This window comes from Microcaecilia unicolor, chromosome 4, assembly GCF_901765095.1.
Source record: "Microcaecilia unicolor chromosome 4, aMicUni1.1, whole genome shotgun sequence".
In the NCBI taxonomy this organism is placed as follows: domain Eukaryota; kingdom Metazoa; phylum Chordata; class Amphibia; order Gymnophiona; family Siphonopidae; genus Microcaecilia; species Microcaecilia unicolor.
The window spans coordinates 350,060,416-350,081,127 of record NC_044034.1 but is presented as its reverse complement, the minus strand read 5'-3'; the positions used below and the strand labels follow the sequence as shown (position 1 = coordinate 350,081,127).

General features: G+C 42.8%; 2 protein-coding genes across 4 annotated transcripts in view; one reads left to right on the top strand and one right to left on the bottom strand.

The window, feature by feature from the left end:
* SLC35A5 (solute carrier family 35 member A5) overlaps positions 1 to 6,268 on the bottom strand; it is a 39,189-nt gene extending 32,921 nt beyond the window's left edge. The window contains exons 1-3 of one of the 3 annotated variants that reach the window (XM_030202236.1): positions 6,193 to 6,268; positions 5,971 to 6,033; positions 4,046 to 4,203 (exon numbers count right to left, since the gene is read on the bottom strand). In XM_030202236.1, the coding sequence (XP_030058096.1) occupies positions 4,046 to 4,175 (130 nt within the window). In that variant the 5' untranslated portion in view covers positions 4,176 to 4,203; positions 5,971 to 6,033; positions 6,193 to 6,268. Of the gene's footprint in view, positions 1 to 4,045; positions 4,204 to 5,970; positions 6,034 to 6,178 lie in introns of all 3 variants that reach the window. The other 2 variants (XM_030202237.1, XM_030202238.1) reach the window with 2 other exon arrangements.
* Positions 6,269 to 8,586: 2,318 nt separating this feature from the next.
* Positions 8,587 to 20,712, top strand: part of ATG3 (autophagy related 3) — a 60,159-nt gene continuing 48,033 nt past the window's right edge. Inside the window, exons 1-3 of the mRNA XM_030202233.1 lie at positions 8,587 to 8,758; positions 11,831 to 11,872; positions 19,795 to 19,844. Of these exons, the coding sequence (XP_030058093.1) occupies positions 8,687 to 8,758; positions 11,831 to 11,872; positions 19,795 to 19,844 (164 nt within the window). The 5' untranslated portion in view covers positions 8,587 to 8,686. The remainder of the gene's footprint in view (positions 8,759 to 11,830; positions 11,873 to 19,794; positions 19,845 to 20,712) is intronic.

Sequence of the window (20,712 nt, the reverse complement as noted above, 5' to 3'; positions counted from 1 at the left end):
TTTAATCAGCATTGAATGGGAGGGGGGGGAGGTCACTTTTTAAAGATTAGTATTGCACTAATCATGTTTATCCACTCCTACTCTAGCTGAGATAACATTTGACCATTTCTCTGACCTCGTGTGCAACTTTCTTTAAATCAATCACCTTACTTTCTAACTCTTCCTACTTTCTTACCTATCTACATGTTACATCTTTGCTTTACACTTCACTATCAATTATAATGTTCTATTACGTATTGCGTTGACATTGTGAGTAGTATACCATGCCATACTTTGTATTGTTTTTGAATATTTTTACTGCTAATTGTCTATTGCTCATGGTTGATCTATTCTTACTGTACACTGCCTTCAGTGAATTCCTTCAAAAAGGCGGTAAATAAATCCTAATAAATAAATAATCATGTTTTATCTACTCCTGGGTCCATTTTATGCAATAGATCATGCGGCAGATAAAGTGTGATAATGGCATTAGCGTGTGCATTTAACCTATGATCCCATGAATGAGAAAACGAGTATAGACAGGATCCTATTGGATCAGCCAGATACCCATCCAAACTGCCCACAGCTGACTGCCATAAATACTCTGATATCAGTCCAATTCCATCTATACAACAATTTATATATATCCCTATATATTTATATATCTAACTATATCTATATACACACACATTTTTATTTAAGGATTTATTACTTGCTTTTGCAGGTACATTTCTATTGGAGTCTAATATACCACCTGTTTTCCAAAAAGGATTTATGGCGGTTTACATTTATTTTTGTTACATTTGTACCCCGCGCTTTCCCACTCATGGCAGGCTCAATGCGGCTTACATGGGGCAATGGAGGGTTAAGTGACTTGCCCAGAGTCACAAGGAGCTGCCTGTGCCTGAAGTGGGAATCGAACTCAGTTCCTCAGGACCAAAGTCCACCCCCCTAACCACTAGGCCACTCCTCCACTCTACATAAGAAGAGAACTCTACAATACAGAGAAATAACATATCAAGGAAACTCTACAATAGAGAAAAAATAATAAAGCAATTTAATATATAAAACTAACAATCAACATCTATGTGAGATCCCGAGCGAGGGCTGGGGAGTGGGCCAAATAACACACTCAGACAAAGGGGTGAACCCCCCCCCCCCCCCCCCCCCCAAAAAAAAAAATGTATTTATTCACAGGAATCCTCGGGCCTGTTCCTTTCACAGGGCCTGAGATACAGGATAGGAAACTTCTACAGTCCAGTACATTCAGTTGTAAGCAAGCCTCTGGCGGAAGGCCAAACACAGTCTGCGACTGCCGGAGCTGCCACACTCCAAACACAGCTGAACAGTTCTCGGTTCTTTGCCAAGGTTCAGGTCTGGCTCCAGTCAAACCTCAAAGCAAAACTTACAAGGGTTAATCCAGCAATAACAAACGACTTATCTCAGCCAGGTCCCGATTATGAAACTGTAGTGTCAGCATCATATGCTGGGGATTCCACTCTTCTTTCACTGGGCCTCCTTAACCTCAGCCTGGTCCTGTCTTTCATGCTCCCAGGTCTGGGCTCCGCCCCTCCCAAGGCAGGACCAATTGCTCTTAAGGTGGCCCCGGCTATGGGAGGGACTTCTCTTAAGGGTGAGGGGCAGTGTTCTATAACCCCCCTCACAAGCTAACAGATTCAAAATTACTGACCAAATAGATAAGTCTTTAAAACTTTCCTAAAACAGAAGTGGAAGGGTGAATGTCTTAAATCTGATGGTTATTTCTCTGCCCAAATGGATTCAAAATCCAAGCTGTAGTTGAGACAAAGAAGAATGATGCGAGTTGCCCAAGGCTGCAACAAGTGGCAGTAGGAAAAGCAGGATTTGAACCCTGGTTTTCCTGGTTTACATCCCACTCGTTTAAACTACTCTTCTTCCATGAAGAAAGAACATGGAGTCAAATTCCAGAAAAGCATTTGGTCATAAAAGTTTAATTGAGATGATAAAACATTGCACACCAATTCCCTAGTAGCAGAATACGTAGAACAATGTAGGCAGATATAGTCCCATATGGCCTATCCAGTCTCTCTTGAATTCAGATACTGTTTTCGTCTCTACCGCTTCCACCTGCAGACAATGACTGACTCCAATATCCTATATAGCCCAGAAAATTCCAGCATTAGCTCCTCTAAAACAAACAGCTTCACTTTCGAAGGGGAAGGCTTTGCAGATCAGTTCCTCTTACTGCATGGTTGCAATCGCCCATTGCCAAGACTACAGTTACTTCTTTATAAATTACTGCCCCAAAACAGAAGCAGATTTATGCTCTCTGGATAGGCTAATGTACAAACAATACAGTCTAAGATGTGCTGCCCTGTACTGATGAAATAAACATGTAAAAAAGGAGTAGCCTAGTGGTTAGAGCAGTAAGATGAGAACCAAGAAAGCCAGGATTCAAATCCCACTGCTGCTCCTTCTTGGATTGATGTCGTGTCACAGCACTGAAGTGATTTTCCATTTTGAAGTATCTGGTTGAATCAGTTTCACATTCCATCTCATATTTGTGAGTTCAACAAATTGGATTTTTATTCTTCAGGATTGATATGATCAGACGGATAACTGTTAGCCCCTGATGCAGCCCAGTTGGGCGAAACACGACCTGTGTCGGGGCTTTCTAATTTTATTTCTACCTATTTTTAATAAATACTGTTTTTTATTCACGTATCTGCTTTGGTTGTTTTCCCATCAATAATAGCTAATTCAGGAAACCTGGAAGTACATGGAACTGGAAGTTGCTCATTCCCAGGTGTACAAGGTGGTGATTCCCAAATTTCCCTTACTGTAACTGCTAACAGACCTGTCCTCCAGTAGCCTATTCAAGAGTAACCCTTAGTATTACTACTAATTGGGGGGGGGGGGTGTTAATATGTGTCCCAACTTGAAACCCACCCACTGGAATGGTGGTGGGCCGAGTTCTATAGCCTAAGCTGCTGAAAAGCACTGACTAGGCCTGAAAATCTGATGATGGCCTTGTACTGAGCGCCTGCGGAAGCAGGACCGCTTGGTAAGCCTTATTGGAATCTAGTGTGACATTCAAAAGCAGTGTAAGGGCCAAGATGGAGGAATTAATGGCAAAAATTGTAAGAAGTTTGGTTCATAAAATGGAGTCTGCTGTTGTAAAAATGGCATCCAAGATCATGAGATATGAATACTATTCTCTCTATATTAGGAAAGATATTTACAACTCAGGAAATGGCAGTTATTAAGACATATCATAAAGGGGGGGGGGGAAGGAGGGAGAAGATGAACACCTGATCTGCGGTTAAGTATGATTCACAGATGGGAAAAAAAATTTGAGTCCCCATTGAATTGTATGGACAGCAGATACTATTTAAGATTTGCAAATCTGGGTGGGATTTGGAATCTTCCCCAACTCTACCCAGAGGGCAGAACTACGGTCGGTCAACCTGAGAATCTGACTGATGAGTGTGCCAGATTGAAGTTCCAATTGGTGAGAATAAAGATTATCTCTATCATTTGCTTTTCTAGTCTGTGCCTCCATTTCTTGATTGTCTATCTGTTTCTTGGAACATTCTTACACAAATAGTGTACACATAAGTAAGGTATCTTTTGCCCCTCAGTACATTACGTGGGAGAATAGTTGGCCAAAGATCCACCTAGACACCAGAAATCAGAAAGCCGAGGACCTGAGTCTTAGATTTAAATTGAGCCTTCTGACACCCCCTCTACACCTCCGTGTCAAAATGCGGTCCTGTGAAACCCACCCTTCATCCCCGTGGGCAGGGGTTCCCCGGAGGTCTAGAGAGGGGTAATTAAAAACAGGAGGAATCATTCCTTATTGCATTGTTGCATACCACTCATGATAAGTTATTGCATCTCATCTCAGTTTTGTCTCTAAGCTGAAGACCTTAACCTGTTTATCCTTTCTTCATAAAACAGCTATTCATCCTCTTCCTCACTTTTATTTGCCCTTCTCTGTGCCTTTTCTAGTTTTGTTTTGGGTTTTGTTTTTTTTGTTTGCTTGCTTTTTTTTGAAAGAGGAGCAAACAGCTGTTCCCATACACACCTTCATTTGCAGAGTACTTTACCAGGAGAAGACGACTTGAAGCCAGGCCAACAAACACTGCTCCCAGAAGGAAAGTATGAACTGATGACTTGGAACACGTTACACTAAAAGGACAGCATCTGCACGTCATCTTACTAGCTTAGGTGTCGATCCCCTACCTATAGAGACAAAAATGATAATGTCATTTAGAAAATACATTTATGCACAGAGGACCAAATTCTATATACGGCGCCACAAAAAAAAAAAAAAAGAGCGCTAAGCACTATACTATAAACGAGTTGGGTGCCATTTACAGAATAGCACCTGGCACTGGGATCTGTTCAGTCAAAAGAACACTGGTCTCTAACCGAATACATATTCATTGGATTAAACATGGAAACCTCACTGGATTGTGGCCCTCAAACTAAATTTCCCCACACCTTATCTATAGGAATTTTCACAGGTGCTCTTATTTCTTGGCACCTTAAAGAAAAAAAAAAACAGAGGTGGTCAGTCAAACCCAACAGACAAGTCTCACAAGATAAGTAGAGTTGAGTAGTGCTGAACAAATAGCTCCTACTGAGAAAAGGCATTGGAATGACTGAATTATAAAAGAAAGAGAATAAAAATAAAGGAAACCAACAGGTTGGGTAGCTATGAAAGAAGGCTTATTATGTAGCCCCAATATAGGCTAGTTGTAGCTGAACTGGAATCTAGAAAGAGCAAGAGGAAATGTACTAGAAATGGAGATCAAAAACTGCACATCCTTACAGTAGCTGCACCAACTAGTAATTACACAGATATGATAGAGGTCTATAAAATGAGTGGCGTGGAACGGGTAGACGTGAATCGTTTGTTTACTCTTTCTAAAATATTAGGACTAGGGGGCATACGATGAAGCTACAAAGTAATAAATTTAATACAAATCACAGAAAACGTTTCTTCACTCAGCGTGTAATTAAAACTCTGGAATTCGTTGCCAGAGAATGTGGTAAAGGCAGTTAGCTTAGCGGGTTTAAAAAAGGTCTGGACAGCTTCCTAAAGGAAATTTCCATAGACCATTATTAAATTGACTTGGGGGGAAAAAGCCACTGCTTATTTCTGGGATAAGCAGTATAAAATGTATGGAACTTTTTCGGGATCTTGCCAGGTATTTCTGACCTGGATTGGCCACTGTTGGAAACAGGATGCTGGGCTTGATGGACCTTTGGTCTGTCCCAGTGTGGCAATACCTATGCACTTATATCTGGAAGCAAGCCAAAGAAAGCCCACAAAATGCAATATAAACAAAGGCATAACACAAAAATGTTAGCTCCTGAAAGAATCATCTGCAGTTACCCAACAAATGAAAAACAATTGTTAGTCACAAAACTGATGTACTAAAGCAACAGTATCTACAATAAGTAAGAGATAAATATAAAGTATGTATACCCTGATAAACCAGCGAGCTTGTGCTTCCTCTGGAAGCCCACCTCTTCAATGTCGCCTTCGGCACCTAACTACTTTACCTCTATTCAGGAAATCTAGACTGCCCCAACTTGACATTTCGTCCTTTAGATTGTAAGCGCCTTTGAGCAGGGACTGTCCTTCTTTGTTAAATTGTACAGCGCTGTGTAACCCTAGTAGCGCTCTAGAAATGTTAAGTAGTAGTAGTAAAGGATTTGTCCCATTTTGTATCTATGGGAAAAATGTTTCATATACCTGGCTATAGTCAGCAGCAAAATTACTTTTTTCTGAACAGCCACTTTAGTTATTCCTGGTGAAGGTGTATAGCATCATATATTAATACCATAAAGCCACATGTTAGTTTTAATGATATGTATATTAACTACTAAACATTGGAGCAAGTTATTAGGGCCATCAGGTAAATATATATGTCACACTGACTTTTATCAGCGTGTCCACAACCCCGAGCTTAAGTGTGATCCCTGTCACGAGTCCCTCACCTTATTGCAACCGACTCTGCTCTACCAGGAGGACTCTCGGGCTCTTTCGTCATGCTTCCACTGCTGAAACATATGGAAAAGTACAAGAACGAAGCTTGAGTATCATTCAACAATCCCAAAATAAGAGAAAAGAGTAGAAACGGCTACACTTTATGTAGAAACGACAAGCAGTTAAACCCTATAAGTTTCAAACAAAAAAAAATAAAACTCATACTGACTCACAGACTCCCAACTTCAAGCAAACGAAAAGACAACAAACATAGAACACACTGCACTGACTGCACGTGTAACAGGAAGCGGAAGTGTAAGGACCAGTCCAGAGCCAAGGAGGTTTGATTGAGAACAGGAGGCGGCATGACGTCAAAAGGTTGAAACCACTTAGGTTAGTCTAGGTTTCCCCTTACCTGCGCAGCCGTCGTTCTTTGTACACTTAAAACAAAGCAAACCTATGAGCTGCTGCATCCGTGTTGTCGTTCTTTGTTGGTAGCATTTTTATTTAATTTCACTTATGTTTTCAAACATGCCAGCTTGTGCAGCATACGGATGTACACAGAGGGAAGTATAATAAGGGAATAAATTTTCATAGGTAGGGTAGTAATTTGTTATAAATTGTAATCAGTGTGTCATTTGGATAGGACTGGCTATAAAGATACCCTTCGTGCAAAGACATCATGTTATGAGAATTAGGTGCTCAACATTCAGAGTTTCTATCTATTTATTTACTTATTTATGATATTTATATCCCACATTAAACATGAATTAGGTTGAAACCTGAGAGCATTTAGTTTTTTTTTTTCCCTGTGCCTAGATCAAAAGAGAAAAATGGTTTGTGGGAACTTGCTTCTTTTGTTTTATGGAATGCAGTGGTATGTTATAAAAGTGCACTAATTATTGTTTATTACTACTATTTAAAAGAGAGAGAGATTCAGTAATGAGGGCAAAGCTATCTTCATGCAGAAGTTCAGAGTCAGTCTAAATATGCCAACATTTTCCAGTTCTGTGATATATATTTATTTCTTCTTCAAGTCATAGTAACATAGTAGATGACGGCAGAAAAAGACCTGCATGGTCCATCCAGTCTGCCCAAGACAAACTCATATGTGTATACCTTACCTTGAATTTGTACCTGTCCTTTTCAGGGCACAGACCATATAAGTCTGCCCAGCAGTATTTCCCGCCTCCCAACCACCAGTCCCGCCTCCCATCACCGGCTCTGGTACAGACCGTATAAGTCTGCCCTCCCCTATCCTCGCCTCCCAACCACCACCCCCTCTTCCCCCCAACTGCTCCCAACAACATTTTCTCTGTTATTACCCAAATGCAAACACAATGATAATGTTAATAAGTTTTGGATGTTACTGAATTCTATTATTCTGTCTCACTGTGTTTCCAGTTTTGGCAGTATAAGTCATCACAAGGAACACATGTAAGAAAACCAATGGACTGCATTAGGGACTTAAAGCCCATTTAGTTATGTTTAAACAAATGAGAGATCTGCATGAAAGAAAATATTTATTTTTATTATTATTATGCTCAAAACAGAATAATCCATTTGTACAAAAGTGATGAGGTGAACGTGTGATTCCATGTGCCTCATTGAAAGGAGAGTTTAATTTTACTTCCAATCTTTATAACACCAGGCTTCCCAAGGCAGATTACAACAACAGTTAAGATGAACCCATCAATGAACAGGATCAGGGCCGCCGAGAGGGGGGGCAGGGGGGACAAAATTCCCCCTTGGAGGCCCGGTGCCGCAGTCCCCGGTCTCACCCGCCCGCCCTTGACTCTGTCGACAGCCCCTCTCCGTCCGCCACCAGGCACCCTGTATTCAAATTGGCGGCGCCTCACCTCCGTGTGAAAGCGCAGCAGCAGATCGCCTCCCTTCGGGCCTTCCCTCCCTGTGTCCCGCCCTCAACTAATGTAACTTCCTGTTTCTACGAGGGCGGGACACAGGGAGGGAAGGCCCGAAGGGAGGCAATCTGCCGCTGCGCTTTCACACGGAGGTGAGGCACTGCCGATTTGAATGCAAGGGGCCCGGTGGCGGACGGAGGGGGGCTGTCGACAGGGCTGAGGGTGGGCGGGTTGACACTGGGGACTGCAGCGCCGGCGGCCTGAGTAGCGATTGGGGGGGGTGGCGGTGGCCTCGGAGGGGTGACGGCCTTGCCCCAGGCCCGGCTCAGTCTCTCGGCGGCCCTGAACAGGATATCCTCACTGAAATTTGGCCATATATTACTGTATTGTATAGAACAGTGTAGAAAAATGATCACAAAATACAGCCTTTATTAGTGCTGTTCCCACCTGCTACAATAATTTTTGAAGCTGTTTTTAGTGATATTCAGTTTTGATTTCATGATATTTATATCTACATATGGGAACTTTTCAAATTAAAAAGCTGTCAAATAAGTTAAAAAAATATATTTTGTCCTCCACCTTTTAAGGCACTGCCTATCCAACTATAACAACTTTTGATTTTTTACATAGCCAGACCATCTTTTCCTATTATTGTTTTGAGTAAACTAGTGGCTCCGCCTACTGGCTTCAACCCACGCAATGGGCTAGATAGCCACGTACCGTCTCCTGTTCTCAATCTAACCTCCTCGGGGTTGAAGCGTGACGTGACACGTGAGTGTGCGGAAGTGCGCGGGCACCGGGTAGCAGTGGTGGGGGAGGTGTTTCGCCGGCTTGTTTGTGCGCTGGACAGGGCCCCGGAGGTAGAATGCAGAACGTCATCAACACTATGAAGGGAAAGGCACTGGAGGTGGCCGAGTACCTGACCCCAGTGTTGAAAGTAAGTGGGCTTTAGCCAGCGCTCTTTTCTTTCTGGGCCCGTGGTGTATGCCATGCTCTCTGGGTCCCCTCTGCACCCCTCGCTCTCCCTGACTCCTAATGAATCTCTTTAGTATCTGTAGATCTGAGTTATTCTCTGGCTTTCTGCATTTCCATAGCTTATTAGTTCTTCATTCTTCTAAACCATTGTTTTTCAATGCAAGACTGGGGGGGAGGGGGACAATGGAGGCCCCTGGAGACATCTGGGGTGGCCCCCCTGTCATCATTCTGGTTTTTTCTTCACTGCTGGCTTAGTTATTTCTATCCCACATTTCCCCACCTCTTTGCAGGCTCAGTGTGGCTTACAATACATCATGAATGGTGGAAGTAAATTAGAAAATAGACATTTCGTGTTACAGAAGAATCTTGGGTTACATGAGAAAGGCAAAACATGATAGTAATATAACAAGCAGATATTATAGGACAGTTCTGAGTATTTGTGGAGGAGTGGTGTATGCCCTTCTCAAGCGCATGAAGGAAAGGAAGTGGATGGGGAGGAAGAGCCGCTTGTTTGATGGACAAGGCATTTCTCAGTAGAAGAAGAGAATGCATTTGAAAATGCTTACCTCCTTGACAATAGGGGAAGAAAGGATGGCTGAACAAACCACTGGTTCAACTAATCAGCTTTAGTCTTCAGTCAATATAAAGGGACTTGAGAGGCAGCTGTGTTTCGGCATACAGGATGCCTGCCTCAGGAATTACTACTACTACTATTTAGCATTTTTATAGCGCTACAAAGCGTACGCAGCGCGGCACAAACATAGAAGAAGAAAGACAGTCCCTGCTCAAAGAGCTTACAATCTAATAGACAAAAAATAAAGCAAGCAAATCAATTAACGTGTAGATGAAAGAGGAGAGGAGGGTAGGTGGAGGCGACTGGTTACAAGTCAAAAGCAATGTTAAAGAGGTGGGCTTTCAATCTAGATTTAAAGATGGTCAAGGATGGGGCAAGACGTAGGGGCTCAGGAAGTCTATTCCAGGCGTAGGGTGCAGTGAGTCTGTTGTAGAGCTCAGTAACCAATAAGGTGTGGTGGTAAGAGCTTAAAGCTCTGTGGGTCTGTACAAAGACCTTATAAATATGCACAGTGCTCATTAGTGTAGTTACCTACATGGTCTTTTTAAAGACCCACAGAGCTTTAAGCTCTTATCATCACCCCTTATTGGTTACTGAGCTCTACAACAGACTCCTGAGACAAGCATCCTGTATGCCGAGACACAGCTGCCTGTCAAGTCTCTTTATATTGATTGAAGCCTAAACCTGATTAATTGATTGAAGAATAAATCTGATTAGTTGAACCAGTGGTATGTTCAGCTGTCATTCCTTTCCCACGTCTCCTATTGATCGCTTGTGGGATTCCTTATGCTTGGTTACCGTTGGGTACCTCCTTGACAATACCTCAAATGAAAAGCTTTGAAGGTGGTTTGGTGGGGATGGATGTCATTGACACACACTGGTCAACAGTGTTATAGCCCTGCATGGGAAGGTGTTTGGTGGTTCTGCTTCAGCTCATTTGGATTCGAAGTAGCCCCAGTTTAAAAATTAGTGAAGACCACTGCCCTAAATGGTCTTCTGTGCTACCACTTGTGCACACTCTCCTCTGTTGCTTACCTTTCACTGACTTTGCTTCCTTTCTGTGTTCCTTTTTATATCTCCATACTTTCTCATATTCCTTTGCCCATTTTGTGCAGTATAGAACTGCATGTTTTTGTTTTATGCACTCTTATCTGTCCATTCTTCCTGTATCCCCCCCCCCCCCCCCCGTTCTTTATTGCTTGGATGCTTCTTGTTCTGTGTACTCTTTATTCATTCCCATATGCCTTACTCCTCTCTTCTGGAGTCTGAGAGCAGAACCAAGGTTAATACCATAATGTATTCCTTTTTTACTATGTATGTATGCACAGGGTATATATTTATACCATGACCTGCTCCATATATACTATGTTCCATGTATGTTACCATGTATATATGCACCTTAACGCAACACCATTTGTAATTCTGTTACTCGGAAATGGCAACCGCCATTACGGCAAATGTAAGCCAGATTGAGCCTGCAAATTGGTGGGAAAATGTGGGATACAAATGCTACAAATAAATAAACAGTGAAAGAAATCTTAACGTCTAACCTAGGTGCTTGGTTTTGGATCCCTAAAATTTGACACATTTTTAGCTGAGTTAGGAATCCAAGGGGCTTGTTTACTAAAGTGTGATAACAGTGCATGGCCATGACATTTACCACCTGCAGATTTGCACTGTAACTGCTTGTTGTGGCAGGGTGTGGGAAATAGGTGAAGAATATGTAGGTTATGGACATAGATAGTATTTGCAGTTAGCACATAGTAAGCTATAGTGTATTCTGATAACCACTAAGAGCATTAACTGCACTTACGCTATCTGCAGGCAGTTACTATGGTCTGCTGTTTACAACCCCCTCCTCCGAATAGCATTGCAAACCACCCTTTTCTAACATGGTGGGTTAGTGGCCTGTGCTCTAAGGTGGCCGCTTGACCCCTAGTGATAGTACCATCAAACTAGAGCTGCCATTTTGAACCCAGGCTGGCAGTGGGGTAGGAGTGTCGAGGGATCACCTTCAGTCAGTGCCAAGGGGGGGTGCCTGATGATGCTAGTAGGGGAGGGAGTTGTACAGGGATTGGGGGGGGGGGGTGCTGCTAAGGAGGACTTCTTGTTAAAAGCATTCATATACTATGCTATGTGATGATAATGTTATTTTGTGGTTACTGCAGGGCAAGTGCTGGGCATGCCCCCACACAGTTACTGTGCAGGCTTTGCACTTCATGTTCATTTTTGCCTCTAATGCACAGTAAGTGCAAAAACTTACCAGGGAACTGTTGAATGTCCGTACTTGGATATTTCTCATCTTACCTGGATATCTTTTTCTAAAATGGGACTTCACATTCAGTAGACCTTATTTGTAGTAAACATTTGTAATTTGATAACTTAAATCATACCAAGTGACATTAAAGAAATAGCTTATTAGAAGGTGGTTGTATGATTTGTTTTTTTTTTTTCAAATAGGAGTCCAAGTTTAAAGAAACAGGAGTAATAACACCTGAAGAGGTGAGTAATCAAATGTTTGAGTGTATTTATGTTAGATTCATTCTTATAGAATTCTTTGGAAGCGGATTTTGAGCTGCGACATAGGCAGTGATGCTTTATCATCTTGATTACTGCCTCTTTGTGCGTTTCACTGCAAATGGGCTACTTATCATTTCTAAAGCGCTACTAGACGTACGCAGCGCTGTACACTTGAACATGAAGAGACAGTCCCTGCTCGACAGAGCTTACAATCTAATTAGGACAGACAAACAGGACAAACAAGAGAAAATGGAATATTAAAGTGAGGATGATCAAATAAGGGTTCTGAACAAGTGAATAAGGGTTAGAAGTTAAAACCAGCATCAAAAAGGTGGGCTTTTAGCTTAGATTTGAAGACGGCCAGAGATGGAGCTTGACGTACCAGCGCAGGAAATCTATTCTAGGTATATGGTGCAGCAAGATAAAAGGAACAGAGTCTGTGCGTCTAGCCCCGTCTTTAGCCGTTTTCAAGTCCAAACTTAAAGCCCACCTCTTTGCCACTGCTTTTGACTCCTAACCACTACTCACTTGCCCTGTCCTTCAACCTCACCTATTATTCCCTTACCCTTAATTGTTCTGTTTATTTATTTATTGCATTTGTATCCCACCTATTTGCAGGCTCAATGTGGCTTACATAGTTTTGTTAACATTGTCATTGCAGGGTGACAGTTACATTTAATATTGTGCAGAAGTTAAATAAGGGTAGAAAGAGGAAGGAAAGGATTGATTAAGGTAGTTATATTAGGTGAGCTATGTTGACTGAGTGGGTTGTCGGGTGAATTGTTGTGGCTATTAGTTCTCATTGTATGCCTTGCTGAAGAGAGATGTCTTCAGGGATTTGCGAAAGATATTTGTTTCGTCGATAGTTCTCAGGTCTGTAGGCAGTGCATTTCCACAATTACGTGCCCAGGTACGAGAATGTGGTAGCATGCATCTGCTTGTACTTTATTCCTTTACAGCTGGGGACGTGCAGGTCGAGAAATTTGCGGGATGATTTTGTGGCGTTTCTTGGAGGTAAGTCTTATCTCGATTGTAAGCTCTTTGAGCAGGGACTGTCTTTTTTGTGTATGGTGTACAGCGCTGCGTATGCCTTGTAGTGCTATAGAAATGATAAGTAGTAGTAGTAATGTAGAAGCCTGCCCTTGAAGATCAGCAACGCGGCTGCGCAGGCTTCTGTTTCTGTGAAGCCTGCGCAGCTGCGTTGCTGATCTGCAAGGGCAGGCTTCTAGATGGGATGTTGCTAGTGGAGGAGTAACCTAGTGGTTAGTGCAGTGGAACACGGAATGTTGTTACTATTGGAGATTCTGGAATGTTTCTATTACTTGAGATTCTACATGGAATGTTGCTACTATTGGAGATTCTGTTGCTACTATTGGAGATTCTAGATGGAATGTTGCTATTCCACTAGCAACATTCCATATTTAGACTGTGAGCTCTTTGAGCAGGGACTGTCTTTTTTGTGTATGGTGTACAGTGCTGCGTATGCCTTGTAGCACTATAGAAATGATAAATAGTAGTAGTAGTAATTTTCTGTTACTTCTATCTCACTTTAGGAAGGGAAGTTTATCACTGTGGATTGCTGTTAACCATGTTATTTTGCTACAACTCGTGCTTTTGTAGTACAGGTCCCATTTTATTCAATGAGATCTAGTTACTATTGACCCGGGCTCACAACAAAATAACCCGTGTCAATGGTAGCTCATGATGATAACTTTTGCTAATTTTGTATTTCCTTGTTTTTTTGCTATTTGTACCAGATATTTCTGTACAAGTGATATTGATAAGTCTTGAAATTTGAAAATTTAATACATCAAAAAAAAAAATACTTATCCAGAGATTATCCTGGAAAGTAAAGGGTGGGAGAAAGCAACACTTGCTCATTTAGCTGAATTGGTTATTGATCTACCTTTTGGGTGCTTTCTAAATTTGATAGTTTTTATATTGGGGTTTATTTATACAAGTACATTGATTCGTACTCGTAACCATGTTCCCTTGGCTCTTAGATGTGAGTTTTGAAATCTGTGCTAGTCCCTCAAGCTGAATGTTTAACTTGTGTTTAAAGGTGCTTTTTCTTGTGGCTGTTTACTTTTTTTTTTTGTTAAGTAAAGAGCTTTAGTGTACATTGTATAATTAAAAAAAATGTTTTTATTGCTTGCTGTAATATATGTATGTAATCCACCTTGAACGTCACATAAAAACACACAAATTGCTATACTGGATCAGGCGGAAGGTTCATCTAGCCCAGTATCCTTACAACAGAACCCAATCCAGATCCATAACTACTTTGTTGTAGAGCAGGGGTGGGCAACCACAGTCCTCAAGGGTCTGTAGGAGTATTTACCTGAGATCTCACCTTTGCTGGTCTTGGCCTATACAGGCATTATTATAACAGTATGGATTACAGCTTGTGGCCTGTTCCAGCTTTGCCAAAGGAACATTACTGCTGAACATAGCAAGATGATTTCATCCAAGGACATATTCTGTGTTGCAAACCGGCTGCTATCTCCTGGGAAGATTGGAGGAGAGAGACACACGTGGCTCCAGGAGTACGTGAGCAGACAGGGAAGTTTGCTTGCCGTCGATACTAGAACAAAGGCTCGCTTCTTGGCCATGAAGCTGGCTGGACATGATTACATCATCTGTGATTGATCCACAGGTATCATCTGTGACCCTTGGATACCAAAAGTTTGGACTGAAGAGGAAAAAAGAGAGGAGACGACCGGTAGACTTGCAGGTGGATAGAAGGCTCTGAATGAGCTAGAGACTGATTTTCCTAAACACCGATGAACTGCATACCTTGTAACAAATTCACAAGGTTAGCTCAGCTACCATATACGGCCTTATCTAAGACTGTGCCTTCTGTATCCAGAATTTAAATCTCGGACTTCATGCCTGGATGGAGAGACTCACTGAGAGACTTCAGCTTGAGTCTACGAGGAGGAATCCGCTTCTTTACCATTGGAAGTCTGTCACAGACTGCAGGGTGAGATTCCAGGATTTACTGCCTATGGTCATGAGGTTAATTAGTTCTTTGCTTTGTCAGTGACAGATGGGTTATGTCATGACTGATAGTCTATGAATTTAGCTGTTAACGGTATTTTGAATAAAACTTGTGGTGTAACTTCTAATGCTAATCATTAGGATATCAGTATTGTGATTGATTGTGTATTCACTCATTTAGTTAGTCCATTAGGATAATCATATTCCATTGTCTATATTTTGGGTGATAATCTATTTTTTTTTATAGCAAGTTACTGTATTTTGCTTGGCATTTTGCTTCAGAACTATTTATATATATATTTCTTTACTTAATAAATCATAATATATATTCCATCTGTGGCATTGTTCCTTTTTACAACAACTAGTTAGTCATTGGGCTAAAGAGGTACGCTCCCCTGGTCACGAGTCCAGAATAATTGCTATTTAGTAGTGTTCTGACAGCTAAGTACCTCTGAATACCTACAGGTCACAACCCAGTCGGGGTTTTCAAGATTTCCACAATGAATTTGCAAGTACTGCTTCCATGGTATGCAAATAAGTCTCATGCAGATTCATTGTGGAAATCTTGAAAACCTTGATTGGGTTGTGACCCTCAAGGACCATGGTTTCCCACCCCTGTTGGAGTCTCTCTAAAAGCAGTATGGATTCCATACTACCAATCATAGAATTATAGAAAAATGAAGGCAGGTAAAATCAATTACCTATCCAGTCTGCCCATCCATGCCATCTACAAATGCAAAGTGATACGTATTAGGAAGAATAATCCAAATCGTAGTTACCTGATGCTAGGGTCCACCTTGGGAGTCAGCACCCAAGAAAAAGATCTAGGTGTCATTGTAGACAGTAGGCTAAAATGTTTATCCAGTATGCGGCGGCAGCCAAAAAAGCAAATGGTATACTTATGTCTGTTTCTGAGACAAGTTGTGTATTAAGATTGTTCATTTATGTTTTTGTAACCCACTCTAAACGTGGAAAGGGTTTTGCAGGATATAAAACTCCAGTAGCTTAGCATAGCAATTATTAGGAAATGGATGGTAAATAAGATGAATACATGGTCTAAGGTTTGGCAATTAAAATTCAATGAGAAGCAAAGCAAAGTGATGCACTTAGGGAGTAGAGATCCACGGGAGACGTATGTGTTAGGCGGTGAGAGTCTGATTTGTACGGACGGGGAGAGGGATCTTGGGGTGATAGTATCTGAGGATCTGAAGGTGACAAAACAGTGAGACAAGGCGGTGGCCGTAGCTAGAAGGTTGTTAGGTTGTATAGAGAGAGGTGTGACCAGCAGAAGAAAGGAAGTGTTGATGCCCCTGTGTAAGTCGTTGGTGAGCCCCACCTAGAGTATTGTGTTCAGTGTTGGAGGCCGTATCTTGCTAAGGATGTAAAAAGAATTGAAGCGGTGTAAAGAAAACCTATGAGAATGGTATGGGATTTGCGTTACAAGACGTATGAGGAGAGACTTGCTGACCTGAACATGTATACCCTGGAGGAAAGGAGAAACGGGTGATATGATACAGACGTTCAAATATTTGGACGGTATTAATCCGCAAACAAACTTTTTCCGGAGATGGGAAGGCGGTTGAACTAGAGGACATGAAATGAGATTGAAGGGGGGCAGACTCAAGAAAAATGTCAGGTAGTATTTTTTCACAGGGAGAGTGGTGGATGCTTGGAATGCCCTCCCGTGGGAGGTGGTGGAGATGAAAACGGTAACGGAATTCAAACATGCGTGGGATAAACATAAATGAATCCTGTTCAGAAGGAATGGATCCTCAGAAGTTTAGCCGAGATTGGGTGGCGGGGCTAGTGCTGGGCAGACTTCTACGGTCTGTGCCATGAAAATGGCAGATACTAATCAAGGTCCAGGTATACACAAAAGGTAACACATATGAGTTTATCTTGTTGGGCAGACTGGATGGACCGTGCAGGTCTTTCTCTGCCGTCATCTACTATGTTACTATGTGCGACCTCACCTTGAGTGTTATGTTTGATTCTGGTCACCGTATCTCAAAAAAAAGATATAGCGGAATTAGAAAACAAGATTCAAAGCAACCAAAATGATAAAGGGGATGGAACTCCTCTCGTATGAGGAAAGGCTGAAGAGGTTAGGGCTCTTCAGCTGGGGAAAAGAGACGGCTGAGGGGAGATATGATCGAGGTCTACAAAATCCTGAGTGGTGTAGAATGGGTAAAAGTAAATGGAGTTTTTTTTGGGTTTTTTTTTTTTTTTTTTACTCTTTCAAAAAGTACAAAGACTAGGGGACACTCAATGAAGTTACATGAAATATTTTCAAAACAAAACTCATTGTCATAGGATGTGGTAACAGTGTATCTGGGTTTAACAAAGGTTTGAGCAAATCCCTGGAAGGAAAGTCCATAGTTGAGATGGACACGGGGGGAAGCTACTGTTTGCCCTGGGAATGGAAACACGGAATGTTGCTACTGTTTGGGTTTCTGCCAGGTACTTGTGACCTGGATTGACCACTGCTGGGCTAGATGAACCATTGGTCTGACTCAGTATGGCTATTCTTATCCCTTCCTCACCCTTAGAGATCTAAATATTTCTTCAGATTACTTCTGAGTCTGTCCCCTTTCAGCTTCATCCTGTACTCCCTCATTCCAGAGCTTCCTTTCAGTTGAAAGTGACTTGCCTCAGGAGTTTATGCCACTGAGGTATTTAAAGTCCCCTATCTTTGTCTGTCCTCATACGCTTTGAAGTAAACTACTAACCATTTTAGCAGCTGCCCTCTGGAATGACTCCATCTTGTTTATATTTTTTTTGAAGGTGCGGTCATCAGAATTATACACAATATTCTAAATGAGATCTCACCAGAGTCTTATACAGGGTCATCGTTGCCTCCTTTTTTTCTCCTACTGGCCATTCCACTCCCTATGCACCCAAGCATCTTTTTTTTTTTTTAGCCTTCACAGTTGCCTTTTCTACCTGTTTGGCCACCTTAAGATTATCACATAAGATCACACTCAGTCCTTTTCCTCTTTGATGCACAAAAGTTTTTTATCCGCTAAACTGTACCATTCCCTTGTGTTTTTGCAGCCCAAATGCATGACCCTTCATTTTTAGTATTAAATCTTAGCTGCCCAATTCCAGCCCATTCCTCTGGCTTTGCTAAGTTCTTCCTCGTGTTATCCACACCAATATGGGGTGTGTACCTTATTGCACATTTTGGTATCTGCAAAGAGGGAGACCTTAACCAGACAGCCCTTAAGCAATATTGCTTACTAAGTGCTAAAAAGAACCAAACCAAGAACTGAACCTTGAAGCACACCACTGGAGGAGTGGCCTAGTGGTTAGGGTGGTGGACTTTGGTCCTGGGGAACTGAGGAACTGAGTTCGATTCCCGGCACAAGCAGCTCCTTGTGACTCTGGGTAAGTCACTTAACCCTCCATTGCCCCATGTAAGCCGCATTGAGCCTGCCATGAGTGGGAAAGCGCGGGGTACAAATGTAACAAAAACAAAAAAAAAACACCCAGTTATGAAAACTCACCTTCTATACTTACCCGCCTAACACTCTCCTTCTTTCTCCCCTTCATTTAATCTTTGCACATCACTGATTGTATCTGATATCCTGTGTGACAATGTCATAACAAAACTATGTAAGCCACATTGAGCCTGCAAATAGGTGGGAAAATGTGGGATACAAATGCAATAAATCAAACATATAAACGGCGAGTGACCGACTCACCTGCAAATGCGCAGTAGAGTCGGAACGCTGAGAGTGTAGAAGTCCAAGCCCCGCCTTCACCAGCAGTACAGCCCAATAGGGAGGAGGGCTTGGACATGGGCGTGGAAATCGGAGGAGGAGGGAGCAGGGAGGGAAGGAGGGGGCGGAACTGAGGGAAACAGACGCTGGGGGGAGGGCAGGGCGAGAGCAGGGTTGGTGGACGGGGGGAGGCCATAGGAAAACAAAAAACTAGCCCGTTGTTACGGGCTTAACGGCTAGTAAATAAATAAATCTACCACTACCCTCTGCCTTCCACTCCATGTGTGCACCAAAGCTGGCTGCAACTTGTACTTAAATGTAGTAAAATGGATGTTAATGAGGTTATGTGCTTTTTCTTCCCAATGCTTAGAGAACAGCACATAAACAAATCCTGCTTTTAAAACTGGAAACCTACCACCATCTCGGAGCTGGTATTGGGTCTGAAGAAAGGATTTCTTATGATTTTTGCTAGTTCTGCTTTATTTTGGAAGTGGAGGGAAGCCTGTTCAAGTCTCTAAGCACCGGTCAGTGGCGTACCAAGGGGGGGGGGGGCGGTCCGCCCCGGGTGCATGCCGCTGGGGGGGTGCCGCGCGCTTGTCGGCTCTTCGTTTTCATGCTCCCTTTGCCCCGGAACAGGTTACTTCCTGTTCCGGGGCAGAGGGAGCAATAAAACGAAGAGCCGGCAGGCGCGCGGCCCCCCCCCTCCCAGCGGCGTGCACCCAGGGGGGTTTCTTTCGCCGGGGGATCGGGGGTTCTTTTGCTGAGGGGGGCAGCGCGCTGTTCCTGGGTGGGGGGGGGGCGCTGCACCCGGGGGGCGGGGTGCATTGGCGATCCGCCCCGGGTGTCAGCCCCCTTAGGAACGCCACTGGCACCGGTACTGAGAAACAAATGTGTGCGAGTCCGAGCAGATCCGAAAGTGAGAGCACATATCCCATTACGTAGCTTCCCACTATTCCAGAGCCTGTGGGGATAATTGTGTCCGTCAACTGAAAGCTAGTCAAGAAATGTATTGTTTTGATTATCACCTTGTTTGTTTGCTACTCCTTATTTCTGTGCATTCAAGTGGGCTAACATAACAACCAGACTACTTTATCTATTCTGTTAATCTTTTGTTTTGCTTTAAACAATTTTATGTAACCATTTGTGCTTCTTTTCCCCCCCACCTTCTATCCCCCTTAACAGTTTTTAGCAGCTGGAGACCATTTAGTACACCACTGTCCCACTTGGCAATGGTAAGTAAATAGAAAAGAGAAGGAAACGATTTTTTTTTGGAGGGGGGGGGGGGGTCAAATCATGTAAATGTGTTGGTGGAATTTGCGTTTCCTGCAGTTAAGAGCTGCGCATCACATAATCCTTGCAGCAGTTGAATAGTGACATTCCATATAGTCCTTAAAGTATTCCAAAACTTGTGAGATAGTCATATCCATCTACCAGCAGATGGAGGTGGAGAGCGCAGAAGTGAGGTCAAGCATATAATCCTAGTCTGATAGCTCAACCCTTCAGTATTTTCTATCTCCAGCAAGTGAACAGTATTAGCTTCAGCCCTGAGCTCTGGATAGGCCACTTCCTGTCCAGTTGAGCTTCCTGGGCAGTCCCAGTTCAGGAGGTTCCAGGCCTGGCTCTGTGTTCCCTTCCCTCTCCTCCCATTGGTCTGTGAGGCAAGGCTTAAAGGTTCATTCCTACAAGGGGGGAAAAAACCCAAATGGGGGGGGGAGGCAAAACTCAAAGGGGAGAGCTGGTTGCACCCTTCTTGAAGGATAGCTGTTGTTCAAGGCTGTGTAGGGAGAGAGGCTGGTGCAGCTCAAGGCTGGTAAGTCTCCTTCCTATTTTGTTTTCTATCCGGGGCAGCAGGGGCAGTCTTGGCGCTTTCTCGGAGGGGAGGGAGGGTCAGTGTGTAATCCTGCAGAGCTCATTGATATTTGTCACCTTTCATGTTGGTTCCAGAGCAATGATTAGCTCAGGCACTGACAGGAAGGGTAACCCCCCCCCCCCCAAAAAAAAAAAAAGTAATCGCGCTACTAAAGCGTTTTTGTGCATGCCATAGGATAGCAAATGCACTGCATTTATATAGATGTAAATGGAGTTGCAGTAAGGGTTTCC